This window comes from Equus quagga, chromosome 6 (genome assembly GCF_021613505.1).
Source record: "Equus quagga isolate Etosha38 chromosome 6, UCLA_HA_Equagga_1.0, whole genome shotgun sequence".
Taxonomy (NCBI): Eukaryota; Metazoa; Chordata; class Mammalia; order Perissodactyla; family Equidae; genus Equus; species Equus quagga.
The window spans coordinates 81054289-81074847 of NC_060272.1; the positions used below are offsets into that span (position 1 = coordinate 81054289).

General features: G+C 34.4%; 1 protein-coding gene across 2 annotated transcripts in view; it reads right to left on the reverse strand.

Moving 5' to 3' along the window:
• Window positions 1-3587: 3587 nt before the first annotated feature.
• Window positions 3588-20559, reverse strand: part of ZMYM2 (zinc finger MYM-type containing 2) — a 93447-nt gene continuing 76475 nt past the window's right edge. For both annotated transcript variants that reach the window (XM_046663796.1, XM_046663795.1), the window contains 10 exons: window positions 19888-20003; window positions 19077-19248; window positions 17412-17537; window positions 16494-16588; window positions 14840-15008; window positions 14463-14614; window positions 7467-7581; window positions 6581-6832; window positions 6141-6261; window positions 3588-4461 (listed from right to left, as the gene is read on the reverse strand). In XM_046663796.1, the coding sequence (XP_046519752.1) occupies window positions 4269-4461; window positions 6141-6261; window positions 6581-6832; window positions 7467-7581; window positions 14463-14614; window positions 14840-15008; window positions 16494-16588; window positions 17412-17537; window positions 19077-19248; window positions 19888-20003 (1511 nt within the window). In that variant the 3' untranslated portion in view covers window positions 3588-4268. The remainder of the gene's footprint in view (window positions 4462-6140; window positions 6262-6580; window positions 6833-7466; window positions 7582-14462; window positions 14615-14839; window positions 15009-16493; window positions 16589-17411; window positions 17538-19076; window positions 19249-19887; window positions 20004-20559) is intronic.

Genomic DNA, 20559 nt, shown 5'->3' on the forward strand with positions numbered 1-20559 from the left:
GTGTCCATAATCTTGTCATAAACTATCATGAATATATTCTGTGTTCCCCAGGAGTTAAATGTATGTTCAGCAGTGGATTTGGTTTACTTCCATAATTTTAAGCATTGGAACACTAACGTCTTCTTAATCGTTTCTCTTCCTCCCTAACTACTACGGTTGGCAGTGGTTCTTTGGCACAAAGGAAATATGGAACTCAGCTTTGTTAAGTTTTGTGATAATGAATTTTCACGTGCTGAGTTTACTTCGGAAGAGTTAGCTGAGAAGGGCTTATAAAATTAGCCTTTTCTGTGTAAGGCTTTCTGTGTAAGGCTACTTCACGGAAGCTTCCTCCCCGCTGCAAGAATTTTTATTCTCTCCAAGAATTTGCGATTCTAAATAAATAAGGACCCAGACATAAATATACAAAATTTACTAAGACTCAAGTACAATATCAACTGCGATTAATTTTAAACTCCAGAATCAGAAACGAAGGCAATGCCTTCATTTTAGACTAAGAAACGAAGCCCAGACAGAATAAAGTGCCTAGTTGCAAGTCCCAGGAAAAGCTCCACTGTTCTTCCCATTTTTAGGATTTCCGCCTGCCCTCAACTCAACCACACAATGACCTCTAAATAGGACCCATATAGCCTGTGGCCCATTCTTTGGTTTTATTCTTAACACTTTATTTACAGATTAAATCTTAGCCTCTCTTTGGTTCTTTTTTCTCAAAAGGACTAAATTTGTGAACTTAAGTAATTAGGACATTATCTGCCCAGATTTTAGGGACAACCTTCTCCTGGCCAGTTCATTCTAAGGCAGGGGATCACAGCAATTTATTTGGGGTTTTCCTCTAACATCTAGCTTCGAAGTAAAAAAAAAAAAAAAAAAAGTACAAATTGAGACACTCCTTTAGGTGTTTCTACTCTCAGACCCAAAGTGATACAGTTAACCTGTGCAGGACATCAATTTCTAAATTTCTAAGATTTTGTTAGTAGTATCATTTCCAAGTATGATATACCAAGAAACAACAAAGTACTTAACACGAGAAAACAACATTAATAATGGTCTATTCCTAGGAACACAGTAGAATGGAATCATTGAAATTCAAAGAACTTCTCTAAAAATGATTAAGGGGATTATTAAGGGGAAAATCCAGAAGTACCATAATTAAAGAAATTTATTCTTTAAAAATATTTTCATGTACACTTTCATGACTATGTTATTTGAGGGCAACAAGATTATCCTACAGCCAATGTTAACTTAGAGCATAAGTGACATATGTATAACAATACATTTTGGAAATAACTGGCAAAATAAAAGTGTAAATTTTTATAGTGATTTAAGACTGCAAGATATTTAAGATCTCAGATTAAATGGACTCACATTATAGTAGTACAAAGCAAAAAGTTGCAATTTTATGACTTCTCCATTACTGTAATCCTTGATACTGTGCATAAACGAGTGACCCTTCCCAAATCACAACTGGCCAGGACAAAGGGGAATTCATCAGAAAAACAGCGACAAAAGCTTGAATGCACAGTACAATATGCATCCTTTTTCCATCTCAATATGTTTAACACACTGCTAACAATTCTGTGTAATTAAAGGAAAACATGAACTACTACTTAAACAAAGACTATTTTTCTGGCCAAAGAAAAAAGGTTGAGCTTCTTGCCTAGAAAAGTCCTTTAATATCTTATATGTATTACCTACTACAGTTAAAAGCCTAAAAGATGCGTTTGCATGGGAAATTCACTGTTCTCAATACGGATAAAAACTTTTTCATTGGTTCACTTTAAATGGTGAAATTGTCTTCAGAAAAAAAAATATAGCATCTCCAATACACATCTAAAGACAATAAAGTTATATTTACAGGAAGCTATAATCAGAAATCACTAAGAAGCAAAAAGAAACTGCTATCATTTTACTGATGTTTTTCTCAGCAGTCAGCTAAGACCACACAAACTAAGGAGATTCAGGAACTAAAGAAATGTATCCTAGGTGAAAGAAGTTTCACAGAACAAACAATTCTCATAAAATAGTATCTTTTTTTTTCCTTTTCCCCCTGAGAGTCAAGTGAATAAATCCTTGGATTCCAATTCAGACAAAGACAAGAGCTCTAAATCCTCGATCATGTTAAGATCGAAATTACATAGCCATTTCTATTTAGAAAAGCTAAAATGTGCAATAAAGGAAGTGTAAATAGCAAGACAAGGTGCTTCATAGTAGTCCCATGGCAGAAACATGGTAATTGGTAAAATATACATTAAGTGACATTTGGAAAAAACTTTATTGCTCTCAATGGAATATAACAGCACCACTTTGAAGAATAAAAGATGGTTAGGATCAACCACCTTTTAATCAACAATATTATGTGTTTATAGGAAAAGTGCTTAAAGTAGTAGTTCTGGAAAAAGTTAAGTATAAGGAAACTTTTGTATTATATATTTTAAATGTTACCCACTTTCCTTCATTAAATAGACAATGAGCAATCTATTTTAGTCAAGTAATATTAGATTTGCTACTGTCAGTCTGATTATCAAATGAACAAATATAAAATTAAGGGACAGAAACATTATTCAAACTTACAATGAGTTAGAACATTATAAAGTAATTTTTATGCCCAAAATATTACTGATAATTATTGCTTAAATATACAGTGTGAATATACTTGTGAAATTTCCAAATCATGATGGAGAAAATTTCTTCTGAATGTTAACATTTATCCTAAGGAAGAGAGAAATATCTAAGGGATGTGTAGACATTGCCTAATCACCGTGGAAAATAGCCCAATTTCCCCCCAACAATTTTAAAAAACTAACGTCACTGTGGTGATTCAGGAATTAGAAACAAGACAACATGATTACACACATGCCATATGAAGTCAGCCAAATGATTTCTTCATGATAATTTGCAGCTAGCATTTTGCTCAGTCTTTAGAAAGTAGAATTTTAAAGTAAACTTCCTTGTTCTAAAAGAAAAGGTAAATTCTATGGATAAATTGCTATGCAGAAGCACAAAGTTTCTTTAATGCAATCTTCTATAAGAAGTAATTAAATTTCAAAAGCCAAACAATCTAACAACAAATGTGATTTCCCTTGAGTATACTTTATCCATCAGTTTCTTTCCTTGTTCTTCAATCATCTGAAATAGCAGAATTAACACACTGGTAATCTTTTTAGTAAAATGTCATACTATCTTATTTAAACTAGCTTGACTTTCTATAATAACTATTTCAGGAGTGACATTTCTAAAAATAATTTTATCCAATCTATGTATGCATCAGTCATGTTTGAGGGCAGGCACAAGAATTCTAATAAAGTTGGTCAAGCTTTAGAGTACTACTCAGGTACTGCGACATCTGTATCCTTCGAGCGGAAGGGATCAAATTTCTACAAAGGAAGAGGACTTTGGGTACTTACGTGTGGCACAAAAAAGAAAACAGAACTTTGTACTTTCAACAGACATTTTTACAAAGAAAATGTCTCAATGATCATGTTTTCAACAGCATTCTTCACATATATATATATATATATACACACACACACACATATATATATGTATATATACATCTTATCACTGACTGGGGTGATGCAGAAAGCCACAAATAAGAAAAGGACACTAAGGTTTTAATAAGGGGGAAAAAAGTTGTTTTCACCAGTATAGATTCACATTACAGTACACCAATATTGACAGCATTCTCTTGTCTATTTTGGTACAGAAGATGGTATCTCTCTACATAACGTTGTAAGGCTTCTGTAACTAAAATGTAAAACAAAACAAACAAACTCCCAAAAAACAAAACAAAAAACCCAGCCTATTAGTTTACAGTTTATTTTAAAAATTCTGAAAGACACTGCAAGTTCTAAACTTTGAGTAGTGCTACCCATACACAACCATCTGGTCAAGAACCCAGTCAGAGTCCCCTTTTCAAGGAAGCTTTCCAACAGTACAGCTGTGCAATATGGATGTCTCTTACTACAAGAAAAAAAATTATACATGGCACATTCTCATTCATATTTTGTAATGTAAAAAGTTACAAACATACCTAATCAAATAAATAATAATAAAAAAAGAATTTGAATGTATGTGTTAAGTATCCTAAAACCACTACATAGAATAATGGCAACTTTCACTCACAGATTATTTACATGGTAATACCCAGTGTGGGTACACTGCTACAGAACTCAAAACAGAAGGAGTAAACTTGAAATGTTTTCCATAATAAAGATCTAGCAGCATGACTATCTAATGCTGTTTTATCCCGATTGCTTCTGAAACGTTCCTTTTTAGTCTGTGTCTTCATCCAGTTCATAAGTGTCTTTATCATAAATATCTTTTACTAAAAGAACCCGTACGAGCATATTTTCCAAGGTGTTTCGGTCCAGTGAAGTAGATGTGTACCAGACAGGGCTATCTGTAGAACTAGAGCATTCTGGTTGCAAATAAAAAACATCCATCCTCTGATTAAGGTTCTGTGGACTGTGGGAGAAAGGAGAAAGTCAATTTCACAGTATATATACAAAACTCCCCACAACTTTCTTTTCTTCTTTCAAGAATAATTCTGCTATCGCTAACTACATTACGTGGTTAGACCATATGCCCTATTACCTAAATTAAATATCCTATCATGAAGATATTTTGAAAGTTAATTTCTGTGATAAAAATAGTATTTTCCATCCATAATGAATTCTGTATTTGACTGAATCCAACACACCATCAATAGAAACATTATTTGTTATCATTATTTTAATATTGCCATAAACAAGTAAAGCACTGCTGCCAATTATAACTTTAAGATGCATCAATTATAATATCCCAGTCAACTGCGTCCCATCAATTATGCATCCCACTTTCAGAGACAGTAAAATCTGTCTTACAATTGATCAAATATGGTAGCACATGAAATAAAAATACTTAACAGCATTACACAATAGAAAGTTAATTTTTAAAATACCAACAAGATAATACTGAGATAAGGATTTCCAACTAACAAACAGCTACTACCACTGGAAGTTCCTGATATACTGTTGCAGCCAAATAGGGCCTACCCCAAACCATCCTCAGAAATATTACTCTCATTCTATAAATGACATTGTTTTTGAGTTCTTCAGAGCTAACCTGGGGACCTAACTATAATTTATAAAATTGTTCACATAAGAAAATGTATTCTGAGTCCATGCTAACCTTTTGAAAATTAGGGAGTGTATTCTTAAAATAAGGGACAGGCATAAAATAATATATGGTCTAAACATTTCACTAATTAAAAATATTTTAAATGTCTGTTGGGGGGCCAGCCCTGTGGCCGAATGGTTAAGTTCACGCACTCTGCTTCGGTGGCCCAGGGTTTCACCAGTTTGGATCGTGGGCGCAGACATGGCACCGCTCATCAAGCCATGCTGAGGCAGCGTCCCACATGCCACAACTAGAAGGACTCACAACTAAAAATATACAACTATGTACCAGGGGGCTTTGGGGAGAACAAGGAAAAATAAAATTTTAAAAAAGCTGTCTGTTGGTATCAGATTAAGGGAAAAAGCAGTGGTATAGCTGAAAAGTATGGTACTTTCAGAACACTATTCTCTCTCTCAGACCGTCTTAAAAGGCTATTTTCTCTTAAATGTAAGTACTTTGTTTTCATCTACACCTATCTATACTATCTTTGAACATACCTTTTCATCGGGGGTGGCAAACTATAGCCTGTTAACTTGTTTGTGTAAAGTTTTATTATAACACAGTCATGACCATTTATTTATATATAGTACATGGATGCTTTCTGGCTAAAATAGCAGAAAAGAATAGCTGTAATATAGACTCTACAGCCAAAAAGCCTAAAATATTTACTATGTGACCCCTTACAAACAAGGTTTGTGCCCCCTGCTTTACACAGTCATTGTAACTGCTGTCATTTAAAAGACAATAATAGAAGTAATTTCATCAGTAGAGAGCTATTTCTTAACATATGTTTGAATTGTAAAGCATGAAGTAGAAGCTGGGTATTTTATAAAAATGGGACTAAAAAAGTTATAATTGAATGGGCTTAGATATAAATGAGAAGAGAAATATACAAAAGGATCAGTGAAAAAAAGGTCACCTCTTGGTGGTGTTAAAGACAACTAACTTATACTACCATTTAAAAATTAAGTATCATTAACACTTACCTTTTAGACAAGTAGCATTCAAACATTTTCACAGGACATCTAGAAGGATTGGCTGTATTTTCAATTTGTTCAAATACTGGCTCATCATCTTCATGTTTTCTTTTCCCAGTAGTAATTTTATCTTAAAAAATAAAAATTACAAAAGCTTCCTAAGACCAATCTTGAAGAAAGATAGTACTATTTACTCTATTCACTCCTGGTATCTGTTATACCAAAGAATGGGACTAGCTGTCCTTCAGAGTTCTAAGTTGTGGCTTCTGGTAATTCATAATTTTTCAAACATAATGAACTGAGAGGTTTTAAAAAGACATATGTTGTCTTATTTTATGAAAATGATTGTCCTTAGGTTCTTAACAAGTGACCCAGGCAGTCTTTAGTAAGGCAAGATTTGGCTAGCCCTGCCAGAGACAATCTCAAAATAAAAATCTGTTTTACGCTACCTTCATTATCTGTTCCACATAAGGAAGACACTTGGTATCGAAGACATGCTTTGTTTTCCATCGTTAAAGGATTTTTTTTCCAATGCCTAAATACAGTGCCAAAGGACAGTCTTAAGTGTTGCTCCACTGTTTTCAGGCCAAAATACTTAGTGTTAAAGTAGAAGAGGGTGTTCAGAAGAGCTACTGGGGAATGCGATCCTAGTTGTTTTATCCTCCAGAGATAATCTTCTTCAACTCGAGAAAATATTGATCCTTAAATAGAGAGAAATATTTTAAAAGAATTATAACAAATAAAAGTTTTCATTTAACCATCTAGAAATAGATCTAGTTAAATCAACAACACACCTATTCTAATCCTCCACTCACACCAGGTCAACTGGAACGAATGTCAGAATCACCTAAGCAGCTCTCTGACAGTGCAGAGGCTAGCGAGCACACCAGGCTAGGGAACGGGCACCTCTGGAGTAAGAGACTAGATGTGTGCGTCTGTTTTTCTGTAGGACAAGTAGACAATGAAATTTAAATCTGTAGAATTTCTAAATAAATAAGTGATTTCCACTCACAAACACATTTTCTTCACACATAGAAAACAGAGGTTTCTTAGAGAAATTGATGTCAGAATCTGCACTGGAGGGCTTAGGGAACAAACACCCAGTCTCGTACTCCAGAGAATGTAGGGGGACATTTATTACAAAGTGCTTCACAAACACCAGTTATCAACGACACTCATTTCTAGTTCAACAAAAGATGAACAGATGAGTTCACAAATAAGTACTCTGAAAAATATGCTAATTTAAATTATTTCCTAATTATTGTTAATATACTTTCTGTAAAAATAAAAATTCCAGTAGCAAGTTAGCAACACTTTCATTTAAAAGAGCATTACCATCGGGAAGAATGCTTGGTTGCCAACTTCGGAGTATTTTATTCAATTCTTGCTCAAATGTCTGGTATCCTGGATCAATAAATATGTTGTCTTTTCGATTACTGCCACACAAGTACTACAATAAAAAAAAAAATTCTTGAAGGAAAACCAGCTAATTATAAACAGTGAATATATTACTCATATTCTGTATTTCTTAAGAAAAAAATAAGGTTTATATCTAAGAAAAACAAGCATACTAATAAAATATGAGAGATTATCGGCTTTATCTATACATCTAGAAATCATAAAGAATCATAAGTTACCAATTAATCCTTTGCTTAAAAAACCCAAAGCTGAAATACGACCAAGAATCTAAAATATAAGAACTAGATGAGAATCTTCATAAAAAGACAAAATATCTGGCTCCAGTGTTCATTATATAGTACATGGAGAAAACAAAATGAAATTGTAAAGTAAGAGTAATTAAGTTATTCATGATTAAAGAAAAGTTCTGAATAGTAAGGATGGGATGAATCTTACTCTGTAGCTGTTTAAAGATCTCTTCTAGCACTCTGACTTTGTTAGGCTAATGCTTGTTTCCTTATTGCCTCTCTATACATAACTCTCCTTTAAGTCATATAAATTTATGAATCTTGTTACTATGACAAACCTTAACAGTGAGAGTTGCTAAAAAATGACTAGAACACTGAAGTTTGCAAAGTCCGTCTCTAATGGGATTTAAAAATAATGTAAAAATAAAATGGTGACAACAATAGCACAAAGAATGGGAGGCAGGAATTGGGGATACATTGTTGCAAGGTTCTCACATTACACATGAAGTGGTACAACAACACCTGAAGGTAGATAATGATTGTAAATCCTAGGGCAATCACTAAAAAAAATCTTAAGAGGCATAAATAATAAACCAATCGTGGAGACAAAATGGAATCACAAAAAAAACTAATTCAAAAGAAAGCAGAAAAAGTCAAAAAAACAAAGAACAGGTCTAACAAATACAAAGCAACCAGCAGGCCAATAGAGTTTAACCCAATGATAGCAGAAATTATATTAAACGTGAAAGGTTTAAACCAGGGTCAGCAGAGCCTCGAGCCAAATTCAACCCACTGTCTTTTTTTTGTAAAGTTTTCTTGGAACACAGATCTGCTCAGCATTTACAGATTGTCCAAGGCTGTTGTCATACTGCAATGCAAGAGGTGACTGGTGGCATGACACAAATAAGTAGGGCTGTAAAGCCTAAAATATTTACTATCTGGTCCTTTATCTAAAAAAAACTTTCTTGGTCTAAACACACCAAGACAAAACGAAAGAAAAAGCAAAGCTCAACAACATGCTGCCTACAAGACAGCTACTTTAAATATGGAGACACAGATAAGTGAAAAGTCAAAGAATGAAAAAATATGTACCAAATATACACTAATAAAAAACTAGATTAGAGTACCATCATCTGGGGTGATCTAATGTTACTACTAGTCAGAAGAACAATTAGTCAGCAGAATTTCAATGATAGGAAAAAAATTCCTAACTAATGCCTTTCAAATAGAATGACAGACCGATTGCCTGCCAAGCAATGAAGTGACAATGTCAGAACCCTCCCCTGCTTTTGCGTTAGTCAGAGGGCAGAAGTTTTAAACATATCATTTCCTAAATTATCTGGAAATCCCTCAACATTATAATTATAGCATTAATTGGTTAAAATACAATATCTTGATTCAATTACTTAATGGGACTACAAATAGTTTCTTAAAAGTAGGGTTCCTACAGATTAGTGGCTACCAGGGGAAAGGTGGGGTGGTGGATGGGCACAAAGGGTGAAGGGGTGCACCTACAACACGACTGACAAACAATAATGTACAAGTGAAATTTCACAAGATTGTAACCTATCATTAACTCAATAAAAATTTTTTAAAAAGTATGGTTCCTAGATTTTTTAAAAAATGTAAACTTAGTGCACATTATATAAAACAATCACAAAAATGAAATCCTCATGTTTAGAACAGCAATTTGTGTTTTGCCTTACCATAAAGCAATACGTAATAAAAAACTGAGGGAAATGATCCTGAAATAATTTTCAGCTATGAATCTAGCAACAAGGAGAAAACCATTTCCATGTACACTCAGAACTGTAACGAAAGCCAAAACTACTAAGCTCCCAACTCAGCCCTACTCAAAGCAGGTCATAAAAGAGGTGCTGCCGCTTGGTCCTGCTGAAAGGGCTTCCTTAGGGAATCAGCATAAATTAAAAGATCTGCTGCCCTTATTGTTACATGCTTTCTTAGTCATCGTGGTAGTATGAGAAACAATACTGTACCATTATTGTCGTGATTTTCCATTAAAGGCAGTCTCAATTTACAAACACCTAATCTGTCCCATCATCAAAGCCCTGCAACCAATGGAAATCTGGTGATGAAAAAAAAGCTGTGGTTTTAGAAGCAGTGAAAAGGAGAAGCCATCAAACACAGCAGCACGTTAGAGGAAGTCAGCATGGAGAAGACGCCCTGACGAGACAGGCCTGTCTGAATAGCAGTAATCTTAAAAAATTATCTTCACAGAAAGTCTTTGTTTGAAGAAATAAGCATCCTCTTTCCAAAATATAAATTCCTTTATAAAGGTTCTAGTCTCTCATTTTACTTAAGACTGCTTTGGAACAATATTTGAGAGAACTGGAGATCCATAGATAATTTTGGAACCACTGCAGAGAGCAGCATTAAACAATAAAAATGTAGTGTGATCTACACATGTAATTTTAAATTTTCTAGTAGACACATTAAAAAAAAAGAAAAGAAACAGGTATAATTAACATTTCACTTAATCCAATATATCTAAAATACACAAGTTCAACATATAATAATATAAAAATTAATGAGATATTTTACATTTTTAAAATATAAATTCTTTGAAATCTTTTATTTTATAATCGGAGCACTTCTTATTTTAGACTACCTAAGTTTCAAGAGCCTGTTTTCTTGTGTATTAAAAACGCAAAGCAGGGGCCGCCCCGTGGCCGAGTGGTTAAGTCCTCGCGCTCTGCTTCAGCAGCCCAGGGTTTCACTGGTTTGGATCCTGGGCGCAGACATGGCACCACTCATGAGGCCACGCTGAGGTGGCGTCCCACATAGCACAACCAGAGGCACTCACAACTAGAATATACAACTATACACTGGGGGCTTTTGGGGAGAAGAAAAAAACAAAAAAGAAGAAGATTGGCAACGGTTGTTAGCTCAGGTGCCAATCTTTAAAAAATAAAATAAAATAAAAATGCAAAGCAGCACATTGGTATATATCTACCTACTTAAGTAGAAATTCTGGTATTGGTATTTGAGAAGGAGAATGAAAATCCCATGTAACAGTTAATAGGCAGTTGAGAAGCACGTATTTTAGAGAATACGTTAAGACCATTAACATGTTTGTCTGGATATGTACTGTCACCAATATGGGAAATACATACTGTTAAAGAACATTTTGAAAAGCTAGCTAAGCAAGAAACCTATTATGTGTAACAATATGCAAAACAATTTATAAAATAAATGTTGGCAATATAAGACACAATTTTATGGCTATTAGATATATTTAAGAGATTCTACTTATAAGTGTCTAAAATTGGTTCTTATTAAATGCTATTTACATACAGCTTCATTAAGAAAAATGTAAAATAACCCACCATTAATTTAGACACAAATCAGTAGTTCTGCACAATAACTTGTTTCAGCTGCCTATCTCCAAGAAAAAATATCCAGTGTGATCCTTAAAAATGCAAAAAAACCTTTTCATGTTTCACCCTGGATAAAAGACGAGGTCTAAACATTTTTCAAGGAACACAGGCCCTTTGTGATATGACTCTTACCTACTTCATACCCACCCCCAAAGCTCTCCACACTTCAGTCTATTCTAGCCACGCCAAGAAGTTCCTGGAAAACTGTGCCCTTGCATATATTTCTCTCTTTTTGGAATGCCATGTTCTTCCCTCCACCTTTCTGTCTAGTAAATTTCTAGATATACTTCAAAACTCAATTTAAAAGGTCTTCTCGAAACATTGTTCTTTTTTCTCACACTACATTCTTAGGAAGAATCGATTAGCCCCTATTCTGTGTCACCAACATACCATACCATGAGTACAGCACTGTTAAATATTATTTGTCTATATACTTCAAATCCTTGAGCAGAGCATATTATAGTGGTTTTCAAGTCAAACTGCTTACCAGATTGAAAATGTATGAGCTGTGTAACCTTGGGTGAGCTACTCAACTCTGCTTCCTCATCAAAAAATGGTGGTAATAGTAAGGTTGCCGAGAGGATTAAATGACATGTCAAGCACTTAGCACATTGCGTGGAAAACAGTAAATAATTAAAAAATGTAAAGTCTACTCCAATGTTCAGTGTTCAGCATAAAATAAGCACTTAACTAATGTTTCTTAAATGAACCAATGAAAGAAGGATTAGCAAAACTCTGAATCCACCATACCACTGCTATGAAAAATAAGGCAAATTCTTAAGGCCCTTCTGAATCAAAGAAAGATTAAGTAAGTTTAAAAATGTTATATGTATTTTAATAGAATTTAATTATCAGAAAACTATTTACACAGAACTCAAATTAACAAGCCATATAAGTGAGTTTACTGTATTTTTTAATTTGGTAAATGGAGTTCATACTCTTCTTAAAAAACAAATTCCTCCAGATAAAAGACTTAGCATATAAAAAAAATTAAAAACCTGGGAAAAAATTTGGGGATAACAAAGAATTACATCTAGAATAAACAAGGAACTCTCACAAACTGACAGGGATAAACAACCCAATACACAAAGGGACAATTCACAGAAAAGCAACTCCAAACACGGAAGTGGCTGCCTACTCCTGTGTTCATTCACAAGACTTAGTCCTTACAGCTAAAGATGTTATTCCTTCTATAGACATATCTAAGATAAGCACACTTCTTCTTCAACATTATCTTATTTTATGCGACAGAAAAATATGCACAATCGTCCAAAATTAGCTTCTATTTCTGTAAACACGGAAGTAACATTAAACAGTAATGATTTCTGGCAAGTTTATTTTAGATAGCTTATCTTTATATTGAGTTTTAGGATGTTTAAAGTTGCTTATAAATACCATACAGTCTTTCACAAAAATTAAATCAAATCTGTGAAAATATGTCTGATGATGAGAATAGTAAAACAATTTTTTTCCAATTGTGGTAAAAAATACACAGAACATGAAATTTAGCATCTTAACCATTTTTAAGGGTACTGTTCAGTAGTAAAAAAAATTTTTTGAGGAAACATTTTTTAGTACATAAAGAACTTATTTAAAAAGGAAGGAAGTTTCTTTACAGTATGCTACAACACAGATGAACTTTGAGGACACTGTGCCAAGTGCAATAAGCCAGTCAAAGAAAAGAGAAATATTGTACAATTTCACTTATGTGAGATACCTAGTCAAACTTATAGAGACAGAAAATAGAACAGTGGTTGCCAGGGGCTGGAAGAGGGGAGAATGGGGAGTTACTGTCAAACGGGTATAGAGTTTCAGTTTTACAAAATGAAAGTTATGGAGATGGATGGTCATGATGTTTGCACAAGATTATGAATGCACTTAATACTGCTGAACTATACACATAAAAATAGTTTAAGGTAGTAAATTTCATGTTATGTATATTTTACCACAATAAAAAATTGGGGGAAAGAGCCCGGTGGCATAGCAGTTAAGTTTGTGAGCTCTGCTTCGGTGGCCTGGGGTTCGCCAGTTTGGATCCCGGGCAAGGACCTATGCACCACTTATCAAGCCATGCTGTGGCAGGCAGCCCACATATAAAGTGGAGGAAGATGGCATGCATGTTAGCTCAGGGCCAATCTTCCTAAGCAAAAAGAGGAAGATTGGTGGTGGATGTTAGCTCAGGGCTAATCTTCCTCAAAAAAATAAATAAGATAAACAAAAATTTTTAAAAATTGGGGGAGAAAAAACCCCATTTAAAGACATAATTTATAAGCATTCATTATGCAATCCAGTTAGCTCTCAAACCTCTAATAGAATTTGGAGTTCTAATATTTAAATAATTCATTCAGTAAAAAGCAATCCAGAGACTCAACTTCCTGTAACAGGGTTATGAGGAGTCTATCCCAGGAATTCAAGGTTGATTTAACACCTGAAAATTTACTGATACGCCATTATTAATAGAATAAAGGAGAAAAACCATATGATTGTCTAAATAGACGCAGAAAAAACAGTTGACAAAATTCAATAACCATTTATGACAAAAACTCTCAGCAACAAAATCAAAAGAAAAATTGTCAGCCAACTATGGACAGAAGAGAATTTCCTCCACCTGGTAACACGATGCTGCAAAAAAACCTACAGGCAACACCATACTTAATGGTGAAAGACCTTCCCTAAGGATGAGAAATAAGGCAAGGGTTTCTGCTCTCACCACTTCCATTCAAAGTTGTGGGTGTGGGTAGGGGAAAGGCCCCTAACGAATGTAATAAGGCAAGAAATAAAAGACATGCAGCTTGGGGAAAAAAAGAGGTAAAACTGTGTTTATTCGTAGATGACACGATTACATATGCCTCAGAACGTAAATTCATTTATTTGCAATTGTAAGGAGAGAATGATGGCATTTTGATTATCATATATATGGTAATAAATATACAACTTTATTAGGCCTGTTACAAGAGAATTTCAAGTGGCCCGTCACGAACTCTGTTTTTCACAAAAATTCTTTTTGGTTTTGGTACACTGTTTTAAAGAACTTGAGGATTTTTAGGAACATATCTCATTATAGCAGAAACACCTAAATATAAAGTAGCTAAGAAAATCCTTTACAATATTGTAGTATTTCGTAATAGATTAAATTCTTCTTTGTCTTTCTTGGTAAGCCAATAAATCATCATGTTCCATAAAGCTACCCTTAATATTCTTGAAGCATAACATTTCTCTCTCCAAGAACTACCACAACCACCTCTCTTATTAATATTATATTCAAAAGTAGCCATTAAATTACTCACCTCCTGTATCCCAAGGCAAAGATAATAGATGCTGTCAGGTGCATAATTCTCTCCATTTGGCCGTCGGACCTCATTGACAAAATGGGCTAATCCATAGTTAAGCTCAGCTGTGGTGTGAGAGAGTAGATCCTCTTTTAACTTTACTGATTTAGCTAAAAGGAAATTTAAAAATTAGTAATTATTATTATTTACTGTCTTAAGATTAAGAAACTTTCTGAAATTAATTTATTCTATATAAGAACTTAAAAGTAAAATAAAAGCTACATTTAAACATACTTACAATGCTTTAAGCTACATGTATTTTTTTTAAATTAAAAGTAGTTAATAAAAATCTTGATTTTAAAAAGGACATAGGGAAACAAAATCAGAATACTTACGAGATTTTAGCTCATCTAAAACCAGAAGATCTTCATCAAGTTGCCTAGTTTTGACCCAGTGTTTCCATGCATTTACACCATACGTATATTTGAAAGGAAAGCTGCATTCTGAATTGTCAGAACTATCGTCATGAGACTGGTATGCTGATATAGCTTTTCTCTTGGCTCCCTGTGAGTAAAATACCACTGTAAAATCTTTTTTTTAAGCCTATATTATTTCATGACCTTATGTAACCCATCTCTCAACAAATGCAAATCAAAGAGAAATATACTTACATGCTTAAAATTGACCGGTATTCCTGAATTTGAGAATAGCTACCTACAACATTATTTGAAATATATCTTTAAGAATGCCATATTTCTACAAAAACCACTTTGTACAACAAAATCATATTAACTTCTGCCATGAGTCACTAATGATGAGAAATTAAATATAAGACATCATTAAACTAAAAATCTAAAATAAGAGGATTCTAAATATTAATCTAAGAGAGAATCTGAGGAACTTTTCAATGACTCCACCTTATAGGGAATGACCACTCATTTTCACCCTTTTTTTGGGGGGATGAGGAAGATGGGCCCTTGTTGCCAATCATCTTTTTGCTGAGGAAGACTGTCGCTGAGCTAATATCCGTGCCCATCTTCCTCTATTTTGTATGTGGGATGGTTCCACAGAGTGGCTTGATGAGTGGTACAGGTCGGCACCCTGGATCCAAACCCACAAATCCGGGCCACCAAAGTGGAGTGTGCTGAACTTAATCACTATGCCACCAGCCCAGCTCCTCCTTTTCACTTTTTTGATGGCAAATTTCTAATTTCTAATTTGAAGTAGTCAGTCCAATTCATCTATTTTTTCCTTTTGTTCCTTGTGCTTCTGGTGTTGTAACTAAGAATCAACACCTAACCTAAGGAAATAATGAAGATGCAGGCCTGTGTTTTCTTCTAAGAGTCTTATGACTTTATTCCTAGGTTTAAGTCTTACAACCCTTCGCAGTTAATTTCTGAGTGTGGTGTTAAGTAGGAGTCCAGCTTCGTTCTACTGCAGGCACTCCTTTTTCAGTTTTCTTTCTTTTTTGGGGTGGAAATTTGTGGAAGTCATCTTTTGTTTTCTTTTGCTCTTGCTTAATGTTGGAAATTACACATACAGAAAATTGTTGATCAAATATTTAAAACAATTATACCTATTAACAGATTTAGATTTGGTCTGCCTGAATGATTAAACCATCCAGCATGTCGTCCTATGAGTTGGCATGCTTAAAAGAGACCAGATATAATTAACTGTGTACCTCAATCTCACTGATTAGTGTCATCAGAAGTAACGGTAGCAAAAATAGCCCCCTAGAAAATAGACTCAATTCTTGCCAAATAACTGAATTCTTTTTCCCAACTATGTCAACCTTTTATCAAGACGAAATTAAAAAGAAAAACTAAGTGGCAATAATATTCACTCTTCTATGAAGTTACAACTAAATCTGAGACATTTTTATTATTTAGAAATGAAGTACTAAAAACTTTACCTCTTAAAGTCTTTTTAAATCTAGGAAACAAAATAGCTTCCCATATTCTCAGGTACAACTGAAGATCACTGTATCCTTACTCTATAGTTATATAGAGAGAAATTAGGCAAATGCAAGAATATTACTAAATTTTATACCTTTTTTTTAGATCGAGGTCTAGGCTGTTCTTCATATTCTTCTCCAAAAACAGGTGGTAATAAAAATTCATTTTCCATATCAAGCTCCTCAGCAGCTGACAATTGAATCAGAAGAATTTTCATTGCAAACACAATAGCACAGGCTTATGTTACACAGCCAACAAAGAACTAACCACAGGATATGAACGGGCACAAGCATGTGGGGGTAACCTGTGCTGGATGCAGAGTGAGTGATTTTCTGTATCTAACATGGTCTATGAATGCTGATAAACCCTGTTCAGACTATTAAAAATAATGTATAATGAATAGCAACACAGAATTTTCATGGAAATGTTTAACATATCAGAAAAATTATTACAACCCAAAATTCAATTATAAGATCTAAATGGTTTCAATACAAATCTGTTTCAATTTATTAAATCTTTTCCAAAATAAAATGTTTTACATTCTACTCAATGTGCTTATTAGCCATTGATAAATTAAGAAAATAAATAATGAAAAACAGAACACATTTCTTTTACAACAAAAGACCTGAAAATAATTTTTTCCCTTTGAAGGTAAACTTAATTTTCAAAAAGGTCTTAAGGAAAATACTATCAATATTTTATTTAAATTTTAAAAAAAGACAACACTTCTTTATTCTTTTCTCTTTCTTTGAAATTTTCTATACTGAATTACTTTGAGAAAGGTTCTTCTTAAGGCTCTAAAAAATTCTTTTTAGGTCCCTACAATTCAATCCTGTGCCTCATTTCAAAAGTTAACTGTTGAGTAATTTGGGTAAAAAAGAGAAGACAAATATGAACAATAAAGGCAATGACTCGAGCACTAAATGGTTAACGATCAGATTCACAGTTGACTCCATAACTAAATTCCATAACCACAGCTCACGTTGAAAGAATAAAATAGCATTTTGAGTACCTCTAGGAAAATCTATTTCGATATCCAAATCTGGTTCATATGGTACATCAGGCATGTTGGACTGTGTCTCTGGGTCAGAGTTCTTCAAGAGATTTGAACCAATTATGTCTGTTTCAATAATTATACCTGTAATCAATTCATAATATCATCAGAAATTATAATAGAAAACCTCAACAGTACCTGTAATTTAATCTGGCAAAAGGAAATCATTTAACTGTAAATACAAAACAAGAATACTTATATAAATATGTCATAAAAGGAAAAGTCATAGCTATCTTGAAATGTAAACTAGTATAAACTTTATAATTATTAATCATAAGTATACAAAAACTTTTAATCCTGTAAGTTTTTGACTGCCCCACTTCAAAAGTTAATAAGCGTGTTTGATAGTAAAACAGCTCTGATATGCTGAGTATTTCTAAAAGCAATCTCTTGTCAAAAATAAACTAATAAGGGTAGATAATTTTCAACATTCTTTTTGATTTGTGACCTAGGTTTTCCCCATCATTCAATATATGTTTATTTACAACTGTCTTCCAATGTTCTGATCAGTTGTTTTCAAAAGTTTTTGCATTGAATCCACAGTAAGAAACGCACTGTTGAGGGTGGTGGCAGGAGACAGAAGGACAAACAGACACATGCACACACACACTGGAAACAAAGGTTTCACCAAACAATACCCTTTCTGTGAGGAATTCACACTTTTTTCCCCGTTTCACTTCATTTTTTAAAAAAAACTGGGTGCAACCCACTAAATTAATTTCACAACTCCATAACAAAACACTTTACAAACACTGTCACATTATGAAATATATAGTGTTGCTATTGTGCTCTAGGGTAAAGGGAACTGGGCAGTTCACGGTTGAAAGAGGACTCTGGGTGTCACTAGAGAATGAAGGGTAGGAATAAATATTCTAAGAGACAGAATCATCCACAAAACATTCATCATGCTATATACGATTTGGCAAGCACGAGCCTAAGAGAGTTAGGATAAACGTTGGTTTAGATAATGCAAATACCTTATTAGAATAATCACTAGACAAAATTGGGAATAACCATTACAAAAGAAGAGTTTGGATCTTTTTTTTGGTTTTTTGAGGAAGATTAGTCCTGAGCGAACATCCACTGCCGATCCTCCTCTCTTTGCTGAGGAAGACTGGCCCTGAGCTAACATCTGTGCCCATCTTCCTCTACCTTATATGTGGGATTCCTGCCACAGCATGGCTTGACAAGCGGTGCACAGGTCCACACCAGGGTCTGAACCAGCGAACCCCAGGCCACTGAAGCACAGGGCACGAACTTAACTGCTGCACCACCAGGCAGGCCCCTGGATCATTATGAAAGCCTACTACAAGTCAGTTTTGTGTCTGAGCTAGTTCATTAAAACAAGAATAATTTTGAGTTGATTTTACAAGTCAAATGCTATTACTACTAAAACAGGGACTGTACAAATTCCTACTTGAAACTGGGCTTGGCAAAATAGAGCACCTAGCTAGATATAGTGTGGATCTCTTGATATAGAACACGTTTTTGTTGCAATCCTTCCCCCACTCCCACATCAAGTTGAAACACAACGATATATGCCCTGGAACACTGTATCAATCACAATGCTTATTAAAAACTAACAATACACGTGTTCACAAGGTGTAACAGAGTGCAGCTCACTGTTGATGCTGGCAGCTTCTGTTCTCCCCTCATCCTCAGTCACCGCATCTGTCCCTGCGAGCGACTCTGCATCAAGAGGATCTGAAGAAACTTGGCGTTTGAGCTCCTCAGCTGCTGCGGGGATCTTCTCGTTGCTGTCCAACGGGGCAGGCAGAAAAACAGGAACTGGCACCTAATTAACCAAAGGATGCACTGTTAGGTTTACTCAACATTAAAAGGCATTTTTTCCAAATTAAAAATTAGTCTGACATATGATCCATTTGACAATACCATACTGAATAAAAGTTTGGAAGGAACACATATGAAAACTAACTAAGAGGTCAACTGTGACCAAAAAACCCCAGAATACAAGCAGCTGCTTTTTGAAATAAAAATTAAAGAAAAACAATTTTTGAGGCATTTCTGTCCCCCAGGGGTCTACAATAGCCAAGCCCTGACACAGTGTCCTAAATACTGCAAATGATTTAGGATGAAGTAATGTAATGAATTTATATGAAACTCTATTCCATGTTTCAGTTCTAAACCTTACAGCTTCACAGATCCTTCTAAAGTGAACTCAAATGTAAAAGACAACATTAGTAAAGCAGACAAGACCTCTGCTGAATTTCTCTCTAAAGGGTGAACACACACCTGATTAAACATGAAGCAACACTGACAGAGATTCGTCCAAACCTAAGCTAATTGTTGAAGAAAGGCAAAGACTCAATCCTCTGTTTCACGAGCTTCACCCAGGGAGTAACTTAAACAACACTGTTCTCCCATATACGCCTGACGAATCTCAAAATGAAAAAGAACTTAACAGCTGACTTACGGGAACAGGAACCGTAGTAGGCACAGGAATATTCTGGCTGTACATGTGCATGGGCACTGGGATGTACACAGGCACAGGGATAGGCACCGGGACGTATTCTGTCTTCCAATTATCATCTAAAAATACAAAGCGTGTTCACGGAGAAACGGTAACTAGCACTTCAATATAGCTGCTCAATATTAAAATAATTTGGTAACAAAGAAAAGTAAGTGCCTCAGTGCCCATTTTAAAGAAATTCCCAGTTTTCACAAAATTAGGTAACTTAACAAAATTTAATGCAGTAGCTGTTCTAAGTTATAGAGAGCACAAATAGAATTAAGGCCCTTTTTTTTTAAGAGAAAGAAAATATCCTTTAAAAACTTTATATAGTTTCAGTCACCTTACCAGATTCCCCTCACAACTCCCACAAAAATGTTTATTTCATCAAACAATTAGAATACAGCTAACATCTAAATTTGATGAAAACACATATTTTAACTATTTCATCTCGTTCTGACAAGGAAAGAGAATTATCATCATTACAGACCACACATAAGGTGATTTTCTCAAGAGAATACTGTAACTTCACTGGGTCTTAGCCTCAAGGAAATTTTTGATACAACATTTTTTCACTTGTAACGTAATTTGTTTTCTAGCCTTTTACCAGAGGGTGATTTTCATTGATGATTTTAA